This window comes from Myotis davidii, unplaced genomic scaffold (assembly GCF_000327345.1).
Source record: "Myotis davidii unplaced genomic scaffold, ASM32734v1 scaffold120, whole genome shotgun sequence".
Taxonomy (NCBI): domain Eukaryota; kingdom Metazoa; phylum Chordata; class Mammalia; order Chiroptera; family Vespertilionidae; genus Myotis; species Myotis davidii.
Genome location: NW_006294778.1, coordinates 5751215 through 5775887, shown reverse-complemented (window position 1 = coordinate 5775887; position 24673 = coordinate 5751215). Strand labels below are relative to the sequence as shown.

General features: G+C 36.5%; 1 protein-coding gene across 1 annotated transcript in view; it reads left to right on the top strand.

Moving 5' to 3' along the window:
• The window catches only part of MYBPC1 (myosin binding protein C, slow type), a gene marked incomplete at its 5' end in the record, with an annotated part of 79924 nt that overhangs the window by 10239 nt on the left and 45012 nt on the right, over positions 1 to 24673 (top strand). The window contains 13 exons of the mRNA XM_015567582.1: positions 1131 to 1187; positions 6082 to 6251; positions 8472 to 8604; positions 10138 to 10262; positions 11199 to 11304; positions 12186 to 12352; positions 13789 to 13951; positions 14903 to 15009; positions 15333 to 15466; positions 19627 to 19786; positions 21067 to 21171; positions 21922 to 22110; positions 24058 to 24192. Coding sequence (XP_015423068.1) covers positions 1131 to 1187; positions 6082 to 6251; positions 8472 to 8604; positions 10138 to 10262; positions 11199 to 11304; positions 12186 to 12352; positions 13789 to 13951; positions 14903 to 15009; positions 15333 to 15466; positions 19627 to 19786; positions 21067 to 21171; positions 21922 to 22110; positions 24058 to 24192 — 1751 coding nt within the window. The remainder of the gene's footprint in view (positions 1 to 1130; positions 1188 to 6081; positions 6252 to 8471; positions 8605 to 10137; positions 10263 to 11198; positions 11305 to 12185; positions 12353 to 13788; positions 13952 to 14902; positions 15010 to 15332; positions 15467 to 19626; positions 19787 to 21066; positions 21172 to 21921; positions 22111 to 24057; positions 24193 to 24673) is intronic.

The following is a 24673-nucleotide window of genomic DNA, read 5'->3' as shown; positions in this document are numbered from 1 at the left end:
GTTTTTCCACCCACAGACTCCCCTTAGGAACCATAGCTAACATTTGTAAAGAGCAGGAAACAAAATCTTTATTAAAAAATTAAACATGCAAGTGAGTATATAGTGCCATTTAAGTGTAAGCTCCATAGCTTCTATTTAGAGTTTATAAGAAGTCAAAGATGGTTGCATGTCTACTTTAAGATGCATTTCTCTATAGAAATCACTTTTAAAAAAATCCTGTAGAAGGCTCACCAACATTTCAAAGGCAAATTTTTGAAAAATTCATTTTAAAAGAAAATGAAAAGCTTATACATATTTCCCTTTAAAACAGAAAGAAATGCAACTTTTATTTATTTTTTTAATTTTAATTTTTTTAAATCCTCACCCAAGGATATTTTTCCACTGATTCTTAGAGAAAGTGGAAGAGAGAGGGAAAGAAAGAGCGAAACATTGATGTGAGAGAAACATCAGTTGCCTCCTGCCCACACCCGGACCAGGGCCCGGGCTGGGTAGGAGCCTGCAACCAAGGTACAGAACGGAACCCGAGACCCTTTGGTCCTCAGGCTGATGCTCTATGCATTGAGCCAAACTGGCTAGGGCAGGAATGTATCTTTTAAAAAGCTTTGCACTAGCTCCATTCTTATGTTATGTTGGTATCACATTATCTGATTCATCTATTGATGGACACAAAGAGGTCACCTTCGAATATAAGCTTTGCACTTATATATTTGGCGCTGGTACACTTCGTCCTCCAAGCCAATCTCTGTGTGACACAAGTGACAGAGATCAGCAAAAGTCCTTTGCTTTTCACACGGGTATGTTTCCAGACCCTCCCACTTGCAAAAACAAAGTACTTTCTGTTGTTTGGCTTCATCGCATTTGTGTTACTCCATTTTAACACAAATCTAAGCCGCTTTATATATGCAATCTACAAAACTGTGTCTCTTCATGTTTACTTTTCCACAAGTTACATGCTCCAAAAAGTTTTCAATGTCACTTGTGTGAAAAGGAATAGTTTGTGTTGATTTAGTCCCGGGACTTGTGTGCTGGTACAAAATTGCATATACATTGTACGTAGAGTGTTTGGGGGAAACTGTTGTGTATGTGTCCCAGCACTAAACCCAGGTTTGCTTTTCTTTCGTTAATGACAGTGGAGAAGGTCAAGAGGATGCAGGGGAACTTGACTTTAGTGGTCTCCTGAAACGTAGGTGAGAACCAAGTGATGGAGTGAGGAGCTGTGGCCTGGAAATTTTTAGATACCCACTCAGAGAAGTCAAGTTTAAAGTAGATGTGTTTCAAAGAATTTCTTATTTCTTAAAACGTGTTTTGCTTATAGAACATAACAGAGTCAACTAAGAAAGAGACAGAGAAACAACTGCGTACTAATCTGTTCAAGGTTTTAGCATACTAATCTGTTTAAGGTTTTAGCTGATGCTGTTATATTTTCTTCTTATATGTTTTATGAGTCTTTGGATATTTTCTTAGTCGGGGATGAAGAGATTGAAAATTGAGACAGAAGATTTAAATACCTAAAAACCTCTCTAAAAACCTCTAATTTCTCTCATTTCAACCATGATTCCCTATGATGCCGGAATAAAGCTTCCATTCTCCTGCCTTAGATATTTGACTGAAAAATCAATTTTACAATTTTGGTAGAAGTCTATGAGGTGTGTGTGTGTGTGTATATATATATATATAATATACACATATATATATGATATACACATATGTATATAAAATACATATATATATTTTGAAGGCACACCTACTTTAATATAGCATTTATGATTTACTGTATTTCATCAAATCTAAGACACCATCCATTTTAAGATATACCTGTATTTTACAAATCACTGAGCAAAAGAAATTGCTCCTAATAGTTTAGTATGACATATTTTTTATTATAAGATACATCTTTCTTTCAGAGATGTTTAAAATGTCAAAAAATGTTCATTTAAAAAGAAATAAAATATGGTAGTAAAATAGAAATAAATATTTAGCATTATCACATCCTGTTAACATTGTTCACTCTTATAATGAAATTTGGACAACTTCATTATGGATGTATAGCATATAATCATTTTATATGATTTCTGTCTATACAGTTGCATATATAATTATATCATATGCAATATTATATTTGTTATATATAAAATTAAACATATCCAGATATTTAGTGAAGAAACAAGAAGAAATTGATTGTGTTTATCTTCTAAATTTGTAAGTTAACAGTAAATCTACAACTCTAAATTGATGATATATAATATTGATATCAGTTTTCATTTAACTTTTTAGGTTAACTTTTTAGACCTTTTAGTGCTTGCTATGGTTGTTAAAGGAACACGAGTACAAATATGCTTGACAGCAGATTATTAAAAAAAAATAACTGGGATATCTCAGTTTAGTTTGATGCCTTTATTCAAGTTCCAATGAATGAAAAATTCACCCCAGCTCTAAACATTTAGGTTGAGAACAGAAATATTAAAAGGTGCAATTTATTAACTACCAATGGATATTAGCCAATCAATATACATTGGCAGTATCAAATCATCTTTCCTTCTTTGGACACTTCAAATTAATGCTTCAGTTTATAACACAAATTGACACTTTATGAAGACAAGAAAGGTTTTTTCCCCCTGCAAATATTTACTCAACCAGCAAAATATGGTTTTCATTGTATGTATAGAATATAATGCTACAGGTGATGTGAGGGGAAAAAAATCCAGTGTCTCCCAGTGCCTAGTACACAGAAAGGGAAGAATACATATTTGTGGGAGGGAGAGAATAGTGCTAAAAACATGGATTTGAGTTTCAACTCTACCATTTACTGATTGCATGACTTTGGTCAAATTATATGTCCTCTCTGAGACTTGGTTTCCATATATGTAAATGTGGAGAATAAAAACTACTTAATAGAATTACTGTGAGAATTAAATGTAAAAGGCATGGCTCACAGTAGGTGTTGAATATTCACTTCCACCAAAAATGTGACATTTTCCCTTGAAGTGTTTATATTTGTAAACAAAATATATACATATTCATATCAACCAGTCAATCAAAACATGATACAGTAGATTATTAATTGTCATACTCTGGGTAAAAAGATAAAAGGAAAAAGAACAGACTAGGTCTACCAGTTTGCAGAGTAAAAGAAATCATCTCATGGCGAAAATGACAAAGGAAAAAAATTACTAGGACATATGGGCAGCCAACATGTCTCATTTTCTTTACATCCCCTAATTATGATTTTGACTCATAAATAGATTGTTGTTAACATAAGAATATATTCATTTAATATACTATACTAATCCATCAACATAACTTTACAAATCATTGTGTTTTTCTACTAATTTGTGAATTGCATATGTTTTCATTGTGGTAATGACACTTGGTTACCATATCTACTCTAAGAGTTATGGCAAAACCCCTATCTGAATATATATCATTATAACCAACATCTCCATACAACAAAAGATATCCCTGCCCTGAGTAAATCTTTTAGGTAGCATCTTGTTATGGGTTTTGACCTATATAAATACTTGAAAGTTTTATTCTACATGAAATTTCTATAACTGCTTTGTACTTCCCTAGGATCATCAAGTTATAGAAATTTTGATGTAGATGAAAGTACTGTGAATGTTATATAGGTTAATCCCAGTGCTTGGAAAGGAATCAGGAGTGCCTATAGAAATGTGAATTTTTCTCCCTACTATAAATTAATGCAGCCATGCAAGTAGGGCCATCTGCAGCCACACATGTTAAGAAAAGATATGTTCTGGATGAGTTAAGGAAATGCTACAGATAGGAGCCTTGATCTCACAATCCAGTACAAAATGAGGAGTATTTCAATCTTGCAATTTGGGATTCAGTTAAGTGACAGAGAGAAAAGGAAGGAACAGGCAAGAGGTCATCGATGTTTGCACACAAAATTTGATAAAATTAAGAATGTGGCAGAGTGAGGTATATTTTGGTGTTTTAATGGAAAAACATAGTGAGGATTGGTTTTATGAATCTATTAGTACCAACAACACTTAAGAAATCACATGGAAAATGATCTTTATTACTGGCTTCCATCATATAAATATTCACCTCACGGATCTAGGCATGCCTCAGTGTTTCACTTGTGCCTCTTTTTAGCTATTTTAATTTAGCTTGCTATCTTTAAATCCTTTCGCCAGTGTCAGGAGAATACTTGAAATGTATATGTATCTAAGTCTTCTTGGCTGAAATACAAATTTAACACAATGTATCACAGCACAATTTTACAGTTTGGGGACTATATTGAGGCTGGAATGCGAGAAAAATAGAGCATTAATAAAGTGGATTGAGGGAATATTCACAGGGAATATATACATATGTACATATGCATTTTAATTGCAATTCTTCCAAACTTCCTACAAAATATTTAAAAGACATATTTGAAATTTAGAGTGCTTTCAGGCAGTAGATTTAGTAGATCTGGCAAATTATTACTAATATTCCAACATCAGTACATTTCCCAAACATTTCAATGTCCCCAGGTTAATTAGAGGGTGTTGTTATTTCAGTGAGTGAACACAATACTTGTGTTTTTAAGAGGCACACTTTTCTAAGAGTGTTTTCTAGTCCTTTCCACAAAGGCTACTGATGGACCAGTGACCCCCACTCCCTTCCACTTCCCAGATTAGCCTCAGCATCCTCTGCCTCTAGGTAAAATGACTTACATGACAATGGAAATTAGATATTCAGAAGTCATCCTTGCCTAACATCACCCTAAACTCTATGTTAATATTTGTATTCTCCTCCCGTTCCCATAATTGCAATCCAGCATTTCCTCAAGACACGGAAACAAGTGTGATTCATGTGACAATGCAAACATATGTAATCCATCATTTGCTAACATGATAGCATGAGTCTGTTTTCACACTGATGTTTAAGATGTGTTGACCAGTTTTCCTGGAAAATCATATCCAAACCAGCATTATTCACAGTAAGTAGTCACTGTAACATTCCCTAATTAATCTGATAAAAAGTCAATTAAATGTCAACAAAATCAGGATGATTTAGCCAATGAAGGAAATCCATTTAAATTATATTTTGCATTTACCCTAAGGATCTTTTCCTAAAGATTGTTTATTCCTGAGTTTTTGTTTCATTTTTTGGTTTTAAAACAAGGGCAAATATACTTTAAATCAAATATTCTTTAGTTGTATATGTTCTTTACATGTTCTATATGTTCTTTAGTCAGTAATCAAAGTTTTGAGTCATAATTTTGACAATTACACTAAGAAGTTACTATTCCCTTGTTCATGTAACTCTTAACCATTTGCTTTAGGGTTTAACATTTATATCTTTATAACTCATACCAAAGCTGTCCTAAAAATTTCAAGATCGTACTTTAAAATGAAAAAAAAATAATTGGCCTCGTTCTCCTTCCCCTGCCAATTTAGAAAACAATTCTTTTCAAAATCATATGTATCCACAAAAATCAGACAAAAAAACAACCAACCAAAAAATAAAATAAAATGTGGCAATTTCAAATATTTTTTGCATTAAAAAATAGCAAAAAATGATTAGCATACACATTTACTAATATGGTAAGAAACACACTATTTGCAAAATCCAAAGGTGTGTGTACTATATGTGTACTGTCTTCATATATAAATAGATAGGTAGGGCGTGCACACCCAATGAAGGTAGAGAGCCTTTTCCCCTCATAGACCAATATTTAAAACTTCTAGTTCTTAATCTACTTTTTTCAATAACCATATCCTAGATGAATACTGGTCTTAAGTTCCTCAAATCTCACCATCTAGACTTTTCAAGTTGAAAAATAAGTGAAAATACCTTCAGGCTATTTCCTAATAGCCTCCAATCCTCCCTCCCCCCCTCCCCGCCCACGTGCTATGCACTAGGAAAACCAGTGTTCCTATACGTGCACCTATCTGATCTTTAACTATCTGGAAGCTTCCCTGCGACTTCAAGCAAAGCCTAGACTTCTTCTCAGCCTAAATGCTCAGACACTAAACAGAGCTTTCAACACTGAACCGGAAAACCCTTCCCGGTCGGTCGTTAAGGGCCAGCGAGCAGCCGCTCAACTAAGCAACGGTTCTCCCCGGTTAGGGAGGTGAAGCAGCAGCAGGACGAGGAACCCGAGATAGACGTGTGGGAGCTGCTGAAGAATGCGAACCCCAACGAGTACGAGAAGATCGCCTTCCAGTACGGCATCACCGACCTGCGCGGGATGCTCAAGCGGCTCAAGCGCATGCGCAGGGTGGAGAAGAAGAGCGCAGGTGAGCCCGCTCGGGGGCGTGGCCCCGGGGGAAACCCCGCCCGAGACCCTCCCTCCCCCGCCCTGGGTTTGGGGTGAGACTGGCTGGGGTGGGTTTTGTAGGAGCAAACGCTTCTCTTGATTACCTTTGTTTGTTTTTTTGTTTTGTTTTTTAATTTCTTTATTGGTTAAGGTATTACAAATGTGTCCTCATCCCCCCATTAATCCCCAACCCTCCCCCCCCATACTCTTGATGACCTTTGGCTCCAGGTGAACTTGTCCACTGCCCTGCACAGCACTGACTCTGTAGGTAGTAGACAAGCTACTGAAGGTGTAAGGTTAACAGAAGGATTACATTAAAATACTGCCACCTACTGCATATAATAGAGCAGTGGTTCCCAACCTTCCTAATGCCGCGACCCTTTAGTACAGTTCCTCATGTTGTGGTGACCCCCAACCATAAAATTATTTTCGTTGCTACTTCATAACTGTAATTTTGCTACTGTTATGAATTGTAATGTAAATATCTGATAATGCAGGATGTATTTTCATTGTTACAAATTGAACATAATTAAAGCATAGTGATTAATCACAAAAACAATATGTAATTATATATGTGTTTTCCGATGGTCTTAGGCGACCCCTGTGAAAGGGTTGTTCGACCCCCAAAGGGGTCGCGACCCACAGGTTGAGCACCGCTGTAATAGAGTATTAAATATTCCCAATGTCACTGACAATCTTTCAGTGGCCCCTTCCTCCAGCCTCCACATCTCCCCCACTCTCTAATCCTTCACTCTTGTTTAGGCAGAGGAGATTCGATGTCTCTTTTACCATCAGATTCTTGTAAATTCACTTCTCACAGCCAATAAGGTTATCATCGTATCTTGTGAAATAGCGATGCTGCTCCCTGGTGACCTAAAGTGGATGCAGTTCGTGTGGTTTTTAAATACCCTTTAAAAAATACTGTAAGACATTGACATTTAAACTAAAAAAAAGAAAAAGAAAAGAAATATGTTTTAAATTGATCATTAGCTCTTCATAGTTTCCTATACTTGGTCATCGTCAGTTATGGTTTATGACACAGCAGGTTAACATATCAATCCAATTCTTGTTTATTGTTTGTTAATGTCCAAATGGAATTTAAAGAATCTCACCACCTCCTTTTTAAAATCTGCCCTTTATTTCTCCGTGTAAATTGGTTGAGAAATGGCCCCATAGAAATATACAAGTGTTTTGTTTCTGTTTTGTTTACCAACTCGGCCATTCTCAGACTTCACTCTCTCGGGCTCCTGAAGTTTTATTTCTGAGCGGTGTCTGACACACCCGCCTTCCTTGTACTTGTCACTTAACTCTGAATTGATGTCTCGAGGTATGTGATAGACAACTTTTTTTTAAAAGCTAATATGTATTTTATCTTGCTAAAATATGAGGACATGAGCTTGTTTGAGAAGTAGTATAATAAAGTTGGAATGATGGAAATGCAAGTGTGAAACTTCGTGAGGCATTGCACACTTAAAGGTATTTCACAAACTGTTTAAATGAGAATTACTATCTTTAAAATCATAAAACATATGAACTTTTAAAAAGGTCAACTACCTTTGTTTAGGACCTTTCAAAGACAATATTTTAAAGGGCCACTATGTTCTATGTTATTTAAATTTTGTTGAAACCCTGAGTTCCTAACTACATATGTAAGAGGAGTTTTTAATGTGCCACTATTTGGGCAAGTATCCACAGTACAAAAATATCTGATAAGCCTATTTCAATTAGTCAAAGGCATTCAATGTAGTCTTATGAGTCATTGAATTTATTTCACAGATTCTAGATTTAAAAAAAAACTATCTGTGACATAGAAGACATACAAAGGAAATACCAATAATCCTGACAGTAATTGCTAGTATACTAGGAGGATAAGCATATTCTTCAAATTCAATTGGGTGCTTTATATCATACATCCCCTGAAGGATTAGGACAATCATTTTTAAAGCCTTCTCAGTAATTCCTTTCTTATGTTTCTTCCAAAAACATGTGGATTCTCTTTAAACTTTATAAACCATTTTATTGTATGTAAGTAAGCCCAGAATTCTAAAATATAAAGGGTAATTTGTTAGGTTTCTAATTTTTTTCTTCTTTGAGTCTTAATTTTTCATTTTGTTTTGGGTTCTCATACATATATTGACTATTTAAATTCATAGCATACATATATGCATATTAACATAGTTTTGCTTCTTCTCTCTACTAGCTTTTGCAAAAATTCTTGATCCTGCATATCAGGTTGATAAAGGAGGCAGGGTAAGGTTTGTTGTGGAATTGGCAGATCCAAAGTTGGAGGTGAAATGGTATAAAAATGGTCAAGAAATTCGACCCAGTACAAAGTAAGTGAACTTTACCAATAATCAGTGATAACTATATCAATCAAACAGTAGTTTGACTTAATTTTCTATGAATAACAGCACTTTTTACTTAACCTTTACAAAGCAAAATTATGTAGAGGGAGAATAAAAACTTTTCATGTATTTTGGAACCATTAAAATTACAGCGCTGTATGAATTAAACCTTGTTTTAGATTTAATTCTATGCAAACTATTTCAGATGACTCCCAATTATGGTTTTTGTCACTATAAGTTATATGTGATTATATCAGGGTGTTACCAAACTTCTCTCAATTTTTTAAAATAAAAGTTTGAAAAATTTTGAAATACATATTTGATATACCAGCTGGGTGTCCCAATTTATAAGTACATAAGTTTTGTTTTTCCAGAGTAGCATCCAAAGCCTGTGTTTTATTATTGCTTGGCCCTCGCCCAAATGAAGAAGACAGACTAATCCCTGATGTCTGATGGTATCGCTGGTCTATTATGAAACTGATTTACAGAGATCCTTGTCAGCCCGAGAGATTTTCAACTCCAATATATTTTTTAAGTTAATAGGATTCACATGCATGTCTATAAAAGACTTTAATGCTAAAAATTTGTCACTTCTGTAGAACAATTAGGTGGCTTCTGATTTCTTAATGTGGTCATGCCTACAGAGTGCCTGTGATGATAGTTTGTACCCGATAAAAACCTCTTGAAGGTGGCCTGAATTCACCAAAAACATAATTTTACTTGGTTATCTTAGTCTAGAAAATGTTTAGTGTTTTATCCTCAAAATCTTCAATTTGAGAATTTCCCAAATAAAATGTTTTTCTGTAGTCTGTTTTAATGCCCTACTACACTCATCCATAATCCAAATCATAGATAATGAAATTGGGCAGTCTCCTTGGCTTTTAGTTTTTTTGTTTCCAAATACCCAAGTTCTTTCTTAATAGATGGAAACTGTGATCTGATAACCCTAGTTCTTAAGCTCATTTAAGAGAATATTACATTCTATAGAATTACTGTCTATATTAACGATTAAGTTCATATTATTGTTTAAATTGTGTAATCATTTATTTGCCCCAAAAGTCTGTGTCACTGGACTAGGCAAGAAGTGGAATCAATGAATCAGTGAATAAGATCAAGGCTCTGTCCCTCTACAAAGTAGATAAATTGGTCATTTAAAAAATGTATAGAGTTGACAATCTCTCTGACAACCTCAGACAACCCTATTTTCCAAAAATGGGTTAAAAATATTAAATAGAAAATATGTGAACACTGATTTATATTGGAAATAAAAACCTTATATAGAAGAAAATGACTGAAATTAAATATTAGTATATAAATATGCATATTATGCATTATGAAGATAAAAATGGTTTCATGTTTGCTGTTCATTAAACTACTTAAGATATGCTTCATAAATGGCAGATCAAAATTATATCCCTGTCTTTCAAGCATTACCAAATTATAAGCCAAGTTTTCTGGCAAGAAAGAAAAGCATAAAATCAGGTTTATAGACTCTGTTTATCTTCTTCCTATTTAAAATAGATACATCTTTGAACATAAAGGATGTGAAAGAATTATGTTTATCAATAACTGCGGGCTAACAGATGATTCGGAGTATTATGTGACGGCTGGCGATGAGAAATGTTCCACTGAGCTCTTTGTGAGAGGTAAAGTGAAATCTCTTACTGTAGTCATCAAGAGCTATGGCTGTCTGCTGGGGGTAGTAAATAAAGTGAAAGTGATGAGGTAAGGTCTTGAGCTCCACAACAGAACTAAGTAGCATCTCTAGAGATAGTTTAGTTTGGACGCTCAATGGCTCTGTATTGAAGCTACTCTACCCTGGCAGTTAATGTATGTCCTAACTAATCTTCAGTTTCATTGAAGACTAGAAAAGCCAAGGAGAGAAAAAACTGCTGAGGACAAATGCCTATAGGTTTTGACTCAAGCGAGCAGTATTTTATAAAATAATTATTCTAGTTGTACCTTCTGAAACCCAATGAAGTCTACAGAATAATCCTCATCTCACATGCTCAGCTGATAAAAAAAATAGATTTCTCTTGAACCCAGCTTCACAGCTAAAGGAGCATCAGTGGTTGGCACTGAGAGCTCTAAAGAGTATCATTTCCTAAGACATTGTGAAAAGAGCCAGAAGGTGTCAGTGAAGCCAGCCACCACTTATTTTTATTTTTGTGAGACCCCTGCTCAAGACAATTCTGCAATCTCTATCACCCATCTAGAGCCAGAATCGAAGAATTTCAGTCTCAAAGGTTCTCCTTCATCAGAAATGTCTATCACCTGGTATCTTATTTGTCCATCCTCCCCGTCCCCCACAGCAAAATGATGTTTGATACATTTTGTCTGCTCTCTAGAACAATAATTTATTTGATTTGATGAGTTTTGGGAAAATTTACTCAGGGTTGTCAGCTATTTATTTTGCTAAGAAAAGTCATAAAGACCCCCACCTCCTATCTACCACCATCAGACTAACCATAGCTCTGTGGTATACTTTCCTATTTCTGGTTTTTCATCGGTGAATAAGTTTGGGGTTGTGAGGCAAATTTGGGACATTTAATGATTCTGATTCTCTCTTGTTTTCACCCTAGAGCCTCCAATTATGGTGACCAAGCAGCTGGAAGATACAAATGCTTACTGTGGGGAGAGAGTGGAATTAGAATGTGAAGTGTCTGAAGATGATGCAAATGTAAAATGGTAAATATCTTTAATGAGGTCTGTTCATTTTTAATAGACACACAAAAAAGTACCTTCATAGTTTGGACAATAGGAAATTATTTTTACAGATATGAAAAGAATTCCAGTCTCATTTGTGTTAGTATAAATGGTAACTAAAACTATACTAAGATACTGTTTTGTTTTTTTCCTATGAAACTGAAAAAGATCTGAAAAGCTGTATTGGTAAGGATGTAGGAAAAGTAGGTTCAAGGTTGCCAGGTCTGTTCAACCCCAAAGACAATAGATGCTCTTCACCTCTATACCATGCTTCCTCTCACTATACCATGCTGGCAACTTACATGGAATATATACTTTTTAAAAATTTTATTCCTAAGCATTTTATTGTTATAGTACCTCAGAAAAATATTTTAGACTAGGAATCACCAATTACTTAAAAAAATAAAACATTTTTTTGGTCAGATGGAAATATTTAATTTAATCCTAAATTAAAATGCTTTGTTGAGAAGTATAGTAAATTACATGGCCAGAGTCTGTAGTAATTGGCACAGAGTCAATTGTTCATTCTAATCTAGATTCATCAAATGTATTAAGCCATTATTCTCACTAGTGTACGACAAAGGCCCAAACATGGGTAATATCTGCTCTTGTATATTCATCTGTTTGATCTTGAATAGAAAGAGGGAGCTTATAGTCTTTTCATGTAGTTCTTCAGACATTTGCCATAATAATAATTTATTGATAGATTGATTTATACATGCTTTAATTCATTAAATAGTTCTTGAATATTTGGTGTCCTGACAGATATTCTACAAAACACTGGGATATGGGGAAAACAAGGCCAGTAAGGCCCATCTCTTGAAGGGTCATTTATAAAAAAAATTTAATCTATTTTAACCCAGGTTTAAGAATGGTGAAGAGATCATCCCTGGTCCAAAATCAAGATACAAAGTCAAAATTGAGGGCAAAAAACACACTTTGATCATAGAAGGAGCAACCAAGGCTGACAGTGCAGAATATTCTGCAATGACAACAGGAGGACAATCATCCGCTAAACTTACTGTTGGCTGTAAGTGAGACTTCCTTGGATGTCTTCCTTGTTGGCTTACCAGTGGTGTTGCATTTGTTAATTCCATTTTAGAAAAGTTTCCATCTATTTGATTTTTACCTGTGGCAATTTTAAATACATAAAATTAAGTTCCATTCTAGCTGTGTGTCTATGTCCTATCAACCGGGGTCTCTGAGAAAAGAACCAACTATTCAAGTTCATAGTAAAGCACCCTTAAGGAGAGGGAAGGATTAAGACCACCTGCCAGAGAAGTTACCCGTGGTTAAGAAATATTTTCATCTCCAAATCACATAACAGATGATAAATAGTTAGACATGATATCAACTCTTGATCATGTTTGCTTCATCCATAGGTGAACTTGCCATCTGTTCATTAAATAAACACTCAACATTCTGCAATTACATTTGAGATGAGTTACTCAACTAATAGGCCTCAATTGAGAACACTGAAGACCTAATTTGCTCATATGCTTCAGAGGCATGAGAGAATTAATGTACTTCCCCTAAATGTCCACTATTAGTTCTCAGTGGCAGTCTGTCCCTTTCAGTTAGCTATGAAAATTAAAATAGCAGATTTCGCAAGAAGATTGATAATACACACAGAGCAGAAATCCTACTCCCTTACTGCTTTCTTAGTCCAGTTGCAATTTATATGATCACCGAATTATTCAAAAGTAATTTCATTACACTCCTATGTTTCCTGGAGTGATGGCCATTTTAATTTAATATCAAAAAGGCTTATTAACCATAAGCAGATCCTTATCTGATATTTGTATACATTTAAAGCAAGTACAGTCAGTTCTGTTACAATGCAAGATATGTATTTCTGAAAATCATTGTGCTATCCAAAGTCATGAAATAAAAACCAAAGGACTAGGGGGAGGGAACGAGGTTATAGACACAACACTCAAAATTTTTGTCAGCAACAAATCTTACAAAAAAACCAAAAAGAACCTAATAAAAATATTAGCAGTTTTACACATGTTAAGTGGTTTATAAATAGAACAATATATATGGTGCTTTACCTTAAAAAGGAAATGACATTTGCTTATGGAAATGGTGTCAAAAGTGTTGCAGCTTGTGAGCTATTGGATAGTGGTAATCTCAGTTATGCATGGATGTGGCTCACATCACATGGGTGAACTGAGGCAGCTGGTAGATGTGTGTGTGGGAATGTGGGGGGTGTTTTGTACAGTCCTACCTGGCTCAGCTCAGCTGGGTGCAGTTTTTTAAATTCACCTAATCTTTCTCATGAATGAAATTGTATGCAATCAAACATGAAGTTGGTGTTATGCTACAATTGCCCCCTTAATATATTAATTGCATTGGAACAAATTCTCATTTTCAAAGCAATCCTTAATAACAAAACTGGCCATACTGTTGTGAAATGACACCATGTTTGGGTTTGGCACTGATAACTGTCTATTATTTTTGTAGTGAAGCCTCTGAAGATATTGGCACCTCTAAGTGATCAGACTGCAAAACTTGGAAAAGAAATCTGCTTGAAGTGTGAAGTCTCTGAAAACATTACAGGAAAATGGACTAAAAATGGGCTACCTGTTCAGGAGAGTGACCGCGTAAAGGTTGTACACAAAGGAAAGTAAGTAAGCTAGGCAACCCTGAAGTGAAGGCTGGTCCCCATCTTTACTTTCTCCCCTTCCTAAATTACACATTGGCAAGAATGTTTGAAGAGACGTCCAAGGGAAAGAATCTATTTCTGATTCACTGCTGCCGAATAGCAGGAGCATATGACTTCTCTGTTATACATCATGTCCTACCTGTAATCCTGGGTCTGCACCTTACAATATGGTGCTTTGTCTATTCAAAACCCACTGACTGATTCTTTCTATCTAAACACGAGGTTAGAAGAATGATACTGAATTCTAGTTGAGGAACTGGTCAAATTGGATTAACTGTCCCTAACCAATAAGTGTCACATGACCTTTCCATAATTTTTTTTTGGGGGGGGGCATAATATCCTAGAACCTAGCAAAAAAAACCTAAGGCATGGGCTCTCAGACCTAGATCCATGGATCCTAACGATATCATGAATGAACTTTAAGGGCCCTCATAAGTCCTCTGAAATTGTAAGCAAATTCTCTGTGTATAAAAACACCTGTTTTTCTCCAGCAAGAAGATCCGTAGTGGCCATCAGATTTTCACTGGCTCATGACCTCAATAAAGTTAAGAAGTATTACTCTTAGGTTTGGTATATAAAGCCAAAGTCAAGGTTATTCTTAATAATTTCTTGAATCTTAAAGTATGGTATAGGTGAGATATTTTCTTTTAGCCTTTTTAATGCCATGAGATAAATAACAAATAAGAGGTTCTTGCTTAATAAGTAAGTTATATTTGTAGAGATAACTCCATATAGTCTAAAGTAGATATAAATATGGACCAATACATAGGAAAATTAAGACTTCACATTTGTCTCTCTCTAAGCTGCACTAAACAAGTTAATCAGATAAAAGCCAGGTGTCTCCTCAGTTTGGGTCAGATACAGTCTAAATCTTTGCAAAGTCTTAGAAATATGGTTTTCTCGTTTCCTTAGAATCCACAAATTAGTGATAGACAATGCTCTCATTGAGGATGAAGGGGAATATGTGTTCACACCAGATGACTACCCTGAAACTTTGTCTGCCAAAGTTCATGTTATTGGTGAGTAGATAAAAGTAACCTTTGCAACGTCCTGTTTTTTTATTTTTGTTGTTTCATACCTTGGAATTGTAACATATTCAAAACTATGTGATGTTTAAAGAAAAAAATAAACGAACTGTTATACACTCCCATTTGGTTGATTCTTAAGAAATCTTACTATGAAGTAGTTTTGAAAGGTGCCTCCTTTACACTGACTCCTCTTATGTTCTTTTTGGAGAGATAAAATATTGATTACTACCAATGTTTAACACTAGCCAAGTACTAGCCCAGATATTCACATGGGAATGACTGTCTGATAACAAAGGCCATGTTTAATATTCCAGATCCTCCTAAAATCAACCTGGATGGTCTTGATGCTGACAATACAGTAACAGTAATTGCAGGGAACAAGCTTCGTCTTGAGATTCCCATCAGTGGAGAACCTCCTCCTAAAGTTATTTGGAGCCGAGCAGATAAGGTTTGTTCTATACACACACACACACACACACACACACACACACACTGCCCACCCCACTTCCTGACCTCCATTAGTTAGATGAAAGAAGAAGCAAATAAATGTACAGGGGTATAGCAACAGAGTAATTCTTTTGATAAAGAAAGATCAGTGATTCTCAGACAAATGTAATAATTATTCATTTACCTTTCATATATATGACTACCTTCTATGTGACCTGGCATACTTTTATGTGCAGTGAACAAGATTATATATTTCATTCTAATGAATATCAGGGAATGGGATGGAGGAGAAAGAGGCAATGAATTATTTAAATAAATAGATGGATAAAATTATTTTGCATAGTAATAAGTGCTATGAAAATTAAACAAAAATAGGCTGATATAATTAACAAGTGACTGTGTTGTGAATGACAAAAGCCTCTTTGAATGACAACAAGGAACCCATTATGTGAAGATCAAAGAAGAAAGATTTTCAGGTGAAGTCAATGCAAGTGCAAAGGAAAAAAGGAGAGAATGAACTTGATGTGTCGGAAGAATAAAAAGAAAGCCAGTGTGACTGGGGTAGCGTGAGGAAGAGAATAATAAGGTTGTAGTGGTAGACTAGTATCAGCTCATATGTGACCCTGTGGATTCCTATATAAAACTAGATGCCAGGTGCACGAAATTTGTGCACTTAGAGGGGGGAGGTCCCCTCAGCTCAGATGGTGAGAGGGCACAGGCCAGGCTGAGGGACCCCACTGGTACAGGATCAGGGCCAAGGAAGGATGCAGGAGGTTGGTCAGCCGGGGAGGGACCATGGGAGGGCTCCAGGGAATGTCCGGCCCATCTCGCTCAGTCCCCATCAGCTGGACACTAGCAGCAAGCTAACCTACCGGTCAGAGCATCTGCCTCCTGGTGCTCAATGCACGTCATAGTGAGCAGTTGAGTGGCTTTAGCATATCATTAGCATATTACACTTTGATGGGTTGAACGGCCAACCAGATGACCGGATGCTTAGCATATTAGGCTTTTATTATATAGGATGTCGTATGGGCAGCAAAACTACTCCATATTATTTTATAGTTTTGGATATGTATCATTATAGATTTGTCAAAACCCAGGAATGTACAATACCAAGAGTGAACCCTAATGTAAATTATGGACTTTAAGTGATAATAATGTGTTACTGTAACAAATGTGCTGCTCTGACATGGGGTGTTAATAGTGGGAAAGGTTGTGCCCCTCCAAATATAGGGATGGGTTATATGAGAACTATCTGGACTATCTGTTCAATTTTGGAGTAAACCTAAAACTAATTTCTTCTTCTTCATCATCATCATTATCATCATCATCAAAGAGTTGGTGAGTATTTCCTCCTTTTCTATTTTCTAGAAGAAAAAAAAGTATCATTGAGCCATGGAACAACTTCAAGTAGTGCAATTGGAGTCTTGAAAGAGGGGGTCAGAAAACTATTTAAAGAAATAGTAGTCAAAATGTTTCCAAATTTGGCAAAAATTATAAATGCAGATACAAGAAGCTCAATAAAAACCAAGCACAAGGAGCATTAAGAAAATGACTCCAAGACTCAACATAATTAAATTGCTCTAAGCTTGTGAGTAGGAGAAAACCTTAAAAGTAGAGGAAAAAGTCACATTTAATACACAGGAACATAGGCAAGGATTACTTCAGATTTCTCTGGAAGCAAGGCAAGTGAGAATACAGTGGGCAACATCTTTAAAGAAAAAGACTGTCAACCTAGAATTCTATACTCAACAGAAATACTTTTCAGAAATGAAAACAAAATAAAATGATTTTCAGATATATAAAATCTGAAAAAATCATCAGCAGTAAACCTGAACTATAAGAAATGCTAAAAGAAATCCTTAAGTTAGAAGGAAAAGGTTATCAGATGAAACATTTTCACAAAGGAACAAAGAGCATCAGGAATGGTAACTACATTTAATAGATAAACCCATAAGAGGTTTTAAAATATTTAAATCTCTTAAAAAGATAATTGACTGAAAAATAATAACAATGCACTGTGTGGCCTATAATCATAGGTGTAAGTAGAATTTATGACAATAAAAACATAAGGTCAAGTGGGGAGAAATTGAAGTAAGGATCAGTAGAAATAAAATGGAAGTATGCTATTGTAAGTTTCTTTTCTTTGCTATACATGAACTATTATAACATTATGTAAAGGTAGACCATGAAAAGTTAGGGATGTATACTATAAACCCTAAAAGACCTACTAAAATAAAAAATGATTTATAGCTAATAAGCCAACAAAGGACATAAAATGCAATCACCAAAACATTAATTCAAAAGAAAGGCAGGAAAGAAGCATGAAGAACATATGGGACAAATAGGGGGGGAAAGCAAGATATAAAATTGCAAAGAGAAATATATAAATTAGAGATTTCAATATTCTTCTCTCAATAGTTCATAGAACAAGAAGACAGGCAATCATTAAAGTATACAGAAGATTCAAAGAATACTATCAACCATCTTCAACTAATCGACATTGATAGGACACTCCATTGAATACCAAGAATGGGCATTATGTTAATAAGCACATTTATTATAAGGAAATTTACCAAGATAAACCATAAAAAAGTCTCAGTAATGTTAAAGGATTTAAGTTATGCAAGGTATGTTCTCTGACTACAATGGAATTAATTAGAAAGGAATAACAGAAAGATATCTGGAAATTTTCCAAATATTTGGAAATCAAGGAACATTTTTCTGAAGAATTCATAAATTAAAGAAGTAATCATAAATAAAATTAGAAAATATTTATGAACACACCACATATCAGAATTTATGAAATGCTGCTAAATCAGTACGGAATAGCCTTCTATCTATAAAAGAAATGGAATTTGTAGTTAAAAACTTGTCACAAAGAAAATCCCAAGTCTAGATGGCTTTATAGAGAGTTCTACCAAACACTTAAATAAAGAAATAATACCAATTCTGCACAAACTCTTCCAGAAAACTGTAGAAGAGAGAATAGTATTTCTCAATTCACTCTTGAAGGCCAGTATTACTCTTATAGCAAAATCAGAAAAAAACAACAACATTATAAGAAGAGAAAACTACAGACCAATATCACTCATGAACATAGATGAAAAAGTTCTACATGAAATTTAGCAAATTGAATCCAAAGATATAGAAAAGGAATGCTACATTATGACAAAGTAGAGTTTATCCCAAGAATGCAAAGGTTGTTTAACACTTGAAAATCAACTAATATAATTTACCATTTTAATAAACTAAGGGGAAAAAGTATGATCATCTCAAAAACATTTGACAAAAACATTTGACAAAATCCAATAGCCTTTTCTAATATCTCTCAGCAAACTAGATTTATGGTGAAGTGGTTTGGGGCTTTTTTGGTTTGTTTTCTAGACTAAATATAAGTTTAGTATAAAGTATAAGAAATCTAATGGTTAAACTTCCCATTTGTATTTTATTTTTCTTGAATATTATTTCATAGTTACTTGTTTAAGAAGATTTAAAAATTATTGCACTTTGGTCAGAACAATAATAAATATATTTTATTAGTGAAAAAAGTGTAATGCTGCTTTAAAGTTATGGTTTAAGAGAAATGGAAAGAAAGGTGGGAAAGAAAGCGGAGGAGAAGAAAAAAAGAAAAACATTATAGACTGCTCAACTTCACTTTGGGAATGAGATGTCCATTCTCTTGTGTCCTCTTGGAAGGGAAAAATCAATACTCAATTAACTTTATGAAAAATTGGCATTGTGACCTTCAAACCTTTTCAATATTTTTAAAATATCAAGACCTCTGAAAGATGGAAAAAATCATTATTTAGTTCTTGAAATGAATTTAACTATTTCAGATTTTATATGCAGAGACTTGTCTCCTAGAATAACACTCTGTACTCATATTTTTAGTCCTCCAACTTTTTCTTTGGTGAATTAATGGTTGGTGGGCTTTGGAGTCAAATCCCAATTCTACTGCTTCTTAGCCATGTGGCCATGGGCCTCAGTTTTCTCATGCGTGAAGTGGGAATATACCGTTGTCCTTAGCGTTGATGGAAGATTAAACTAAGAATGTGTATTTTGGGCATTAGTACCTTGTCCAGCTTGGGTTATACGGCACTCCAGTGTAGTCCTTGTTGGTGTATAGGTCATGCCACATTCTATTTCTCTCCTCCGTAGGCCATCATGGAGGGCAGTGGCCGGATAAGGGCAGAATCTTACCCTGACAGCAGCACGCTGGTTATTGACGTCGCTGAAAGAGATGATTCTGGTGTTTACAACATAAATCTGAAAAATGAAGCTGGGGAAGCACATGCCAGCATCAAGATTAAAGTTGTGGGTAAGTCCTCCTATCCAGTTTGGCTCAGTGGGTAGGGCATTGGCCTGTGGACTAAAGGGTCCCGGGTTTGATTCTGGTCAGGGTCACATGCCTGGGTTTTGGGCTCAACCCCCAGACGGGAGAGTGCAGGGGGCAGCCGATCAATGATTCTCTCTCATCATTGATGTTTCAATCTCTCTCTCCCACTCCCTTCTTCTCTCTGAAATCAGTATATATATATAAACTGTGGGTAAGTCCACTGGATCAGTAAACTTATAGACAAGTTGGCATGTCTAGATCATGAGTACACTGTCAGCTCTTGATTCTCTCAAAATTTCTGAGTAGACAACAAAGAGAAACATAGTTTGGCTATATTTTATAAATCACTGTCTTTCTCTATCTTGACACTTCTTTCCTTTTCTTTTTCCTTCCTTCCTCTGTGTGTGTGTGTGTGTGTGTGTGTGTGGCATAGAGGACATACTGCAGGAATGAGTAACTGAGACAGCCATTCTGGGTGCTGGTCAGTAGCTTTTCATAGTCATATTCCCTTTCGGTATCCTCTAAAGTTACTGAAACAAATGTTAAATAATTTCCCACATCACAATCATTATAGAGGAGTAAGATCTGTCTTGGTCCTTCAATGACCATCTAAGTGATGGTCATCTTGGTCCTTCAATGACATTTTTCCTGAGCCTGAATCCAAGTGAAATGAGTCTAGCAGATTATTGGTGATTCTAGGTTTCATGAATTCTTTATTGCACTTCTGATGTCCTGTAAACATATTTCAAATTGACCATAAACTAAGGTCATTTTATCAGGCACTGAACTATATTTACAAGACATGGTGACTTATCGTTTTTACTGGGATTTTTATCAGTGAACATCTTGAATCTTCCAACTATTGTAAAATTCACAATAAACCGTCCTGGATTCAGTTCTGCTGGAAGTTCACTTTGTAGTTAAAAAAAAGAAAGAAAACAAAATCACATTGGACATTACTTAGTTACTATTCTCCAGGTAAAGAACAAAAGCCTTGGGTTCCATGTGGGGCTTGTTCTCTAAGTTGTGACACTACTTTAAAGGACTCTTATTTTTTATTTTTATTTGGCTTACCTTCTCTTATCTCAGATGAAGCATGAGTTTTTGCCCAAATTAGTTACCAAGTGCATTTCAGTAAACTTGCAAAAGTTCTCAGAAATAACGCTGCTTTGATTATCACCAAAAAGCACATTTTTCCAATTAACATTTTTCTTTGCACATGTTCTCTCTCTTATTTTATTCTATGTTTTTGCTTGCTACAGACATCCCTGATCCTCCAGTGGCACCGAATGTGACAGACGTGGGAGATGATTGGTGCATCATGAACTGGGAGCCTCCTGCCTACGATGGAGGGTCCCCAATCTTAGGTAACTGCATGCTGGTCAGTCTGTGGAACTGCCCCTGGAGTGGTGTCCTGAATGCACGTCAGTACAGAGTACATTAAAAATTTGGCATTTAGAAGAAAATTTATTATACTGTCTTTACATATCTTTTCAAAATGAAATACTGTATTTTAGGATGCTCTGTACGTATTCAAGGGTTTTAATAGCCCTGATGGATATTGTATGATTGTGTGTTGTTTTTTTGGTTGACATTTATATTTGACATAATATTTAATTATATTGAAACACTGTGAGTCTAACTTTAAACCATTCTAGTAAGTAAATGTCTAGTTTTGTAGAATTGTGTCTGTGGGGAAATTTATTTTAGAGTTAAATACTTAGAGAATTTGCTTTCCCTATGGAACAAAAACTCTTTTCTACTTACTCAAAAAACTGGTCATTTCCCCTTCATATAGTTTGGGCTAAATCTATTGCTCACCTATACCAACTCTATAAGTTGGTATGACCTACATATTTATTATCTATTTTTCTCTTTTCTTCTTAGTACAATTCTAATTTTTTTCTAGTCCTGTTATTTTTCTTTCTCCTATGCTGTTAATACTATTATTCCCTATAATCTCAAACAACTGATGAAATAAGGTGGTTTAAAAATGACATACATTGACTTAGAGTGCAGAGAATATTGGAAAATTGAAGAACTTCTAATATCTGACCAAGTATAGTTTTAGAGACCAAGGGGAAAAAACTTACGTTTCTATTTTATGTCATCTGTAGGATACTTTATTGAGAGGAAAAAGAAGCAAAGCTCCAGGTGGATGAGGCTGAACTTTGAGCTCTGCAAAGAAACAACTTTTGAGCCCAAAAAAATGATTGAAGGCGTGGCCTACGAGGTCCGTATCTTTGCCGTCAATGCCATCGGCATCTCCAAGCCCAGTATGCCCTCCAAGCCATTCGTTCCTTTGGGTAAGTCAGGAGAGATGTGTTCTTGTCCTGGAAATCATTACCCCAGATTATGACGGCTTCCTTCCGACCTCCCACGGGAGCCGATCTGGAGGCTTCTTAGAGTGGTGGGTGAGCAGGAGGTTGGAGGTGGTTAGGAGTTTTCTGACTAAGAAATTTGTAGAGTTGAATGTCTTCCTAATGTTGGCCCTGAAATTCATGACCAGAATTCCAATGACAGCTGTGGGTGGCTCCAGTTTCTGCTCCCCACTGAAAACATGTTGCTGAACTCACTGACACATGACCACACACCATTTGTCCTTCTGAAGGTATAACCCAGCACCTTGTGTAAACACTGTAACTACAACAGATTGAGATCATTCAACAAAATGCGCTTCAGAACTAGTCTTTGCTTTACAAGCACATCTTAAGTGTTATCTATTGAACCAAAAAAAGCCAGTTCAGCAAAGACAAAGAAACAGAAGGTGAGGCCTTCGCTATTTTATGGTAGTGAATTTTTTTTTCAATAGAAAGACTTAATACAAGAGTTTGCAATTTAGAGAGTTATGGGAAATGTATTCTAGATCATTAGATTCCAAATTTTGACTTTTTCCTAACTTCCTAGGGCCTCCACACTAACCTCCCAAATTGGAGGAAACATGTGGCAGCATTTTAAAATATTTCCATGTTGCCCAGCCAGTGTTGCTCAGTGGTTAAGCATTGACCTGTGAACCAGGAGGTCATGCCTGGGTTGTGAGCTCAATCCCCAGTGTGGGGCATGTATGAGGCAGCCGATCAATGATTTTCTCTCACCTTTGATGTTTCTATCTCTCTCTCTCCATTTCCCTTCCTCTTTGAAATCAGTCCTATATAATAAAAGCCTAATATGCTAAGTGTTTGCTCATCCGTTCAACCAATCAAAGCATAATATGCTATTGATATGCTAAAGCCGCTCAACTGCTTGCCTATGACATGCACTGACCACCAGGGGGCAGATGCTCCAACCGGTAGGTTAGCTTGCTGTGGGATCCGGCTGATCCGGACTGAGCGAGATGGACCAGACATGCCCTGGAGCACTCCCATGGTCCCTCCCTGACTGGCCAACCTCCCGCATCCCTCCCTGGCCTGTGCCCTCTCACAATCCAGGACCCCTCGGGGGATGTCGGAAAGCCAGTTTCTGCTCAATCCAGCTCAATGCAGAAGCTGCCCCCTGGTAGTCAGTTCACTCCCACAGGGGGAATGCTGCTCAGCCGGAAGCCGGGCTTATGGCTGGTGAGCCTAGTGGCTGTGGCAGATGCTCCAACCGGTAGGTTAGCTTGCTGTGGGATCCGGCTGATCCGGACTGAGCGAGATGGACCAGACATGCCCTGGAGCACTCCCATGGTCCCTCCCTGACTGGCCAACCTCCCGCATCCCTCCCTGGCCTGTGCCCTCTCACAATCCAGGACCCCTCGGGGGATGTCGGAAAGCCAGTTTCTGCTCAATCCAGCTCAATGCAGAAGCTGCCCCCTGGTAGTCAGTTCACTCCCACAGGGGGAATGCTGCTCAGCCGGAAGCCGGGCTTATGGCTGGCGAGCCTAGTGGCTGTGGCCTCTCCTGCCTCTGTGGCAGCACTAAGGATGTCCAACTCCCATGGGGAGCGGGCCTAAGTCATCAGTCGGACATCCTCCAAGGGCTCCTGGACTGCGAGAGGGCACAGGCTGAGCTGAGGGACACCCCCCCCCCCAGAGCATGCACAAATTTTGTGCATCAGGCCTTTAGTAAAAATATATTTTTAAAAATAAAATGTTTCCATGTCTAGCAGATCTTTGCACACAGCATATGCTTGAGGAGTCTAAATTTAATTTTATTAAGATGTGGGTCTTCTGTGTATATTTTTATTTGTATCCTAGCTCATTTTATTACCATTCCTGGTGCCATAAACTCTGCAGTTAATAATTTCTTCTTTTTCTGTCTCTTTTATCTTTGAAGCTGTAACCAGCCCCCCTACACTTCTGGCTGTTGACAATGTAACTGACACCACTGTCACAATGAAGTGGCGGCCCCCAGATCAGATCGGTGCTGCAGGTTTAGATGGCTATGTGCTAGAGTATTGCCTTGAAGGAAGTAAGTACAACTCATGATTAAAATGAATACCATCATCACTAGGTGAGATATGCTCCCCCTTTCTTTTGTTTCTCTCTCTTGGGAACTCATCTCCTGCCTACTGAAAATGACAAGCCAAAGGTCATCCTTCTAAGATGGATAAAAATTTAGCCCTTCTTTGATACTCAAGGCTAGCAAATTAAGATCTCAAAAATATCCTAGCTTAGCTGCCTGATGGGACAGCACTATTGATCTAAGTCAAGATATAGGAGGGAGGGGGTCCTGAAAATAGTTCAGGGACTTCCAGTTCTTGAATTGGTGGAATTAAATTGTACCAAAGCAAAATAAAAGTCTAGTTAGAAAGAAGCAAATTAGAAATTCTCAACCCTAAACTGAGCAGACGTCAGCAATCAAAAGAGCTGCCTCTTTCTGGGGAATAAAGAATGACTACATACTAGTATTTGGCTCTTTGGTGATCATCCCCTGCCTTCTAAAGTGGGAA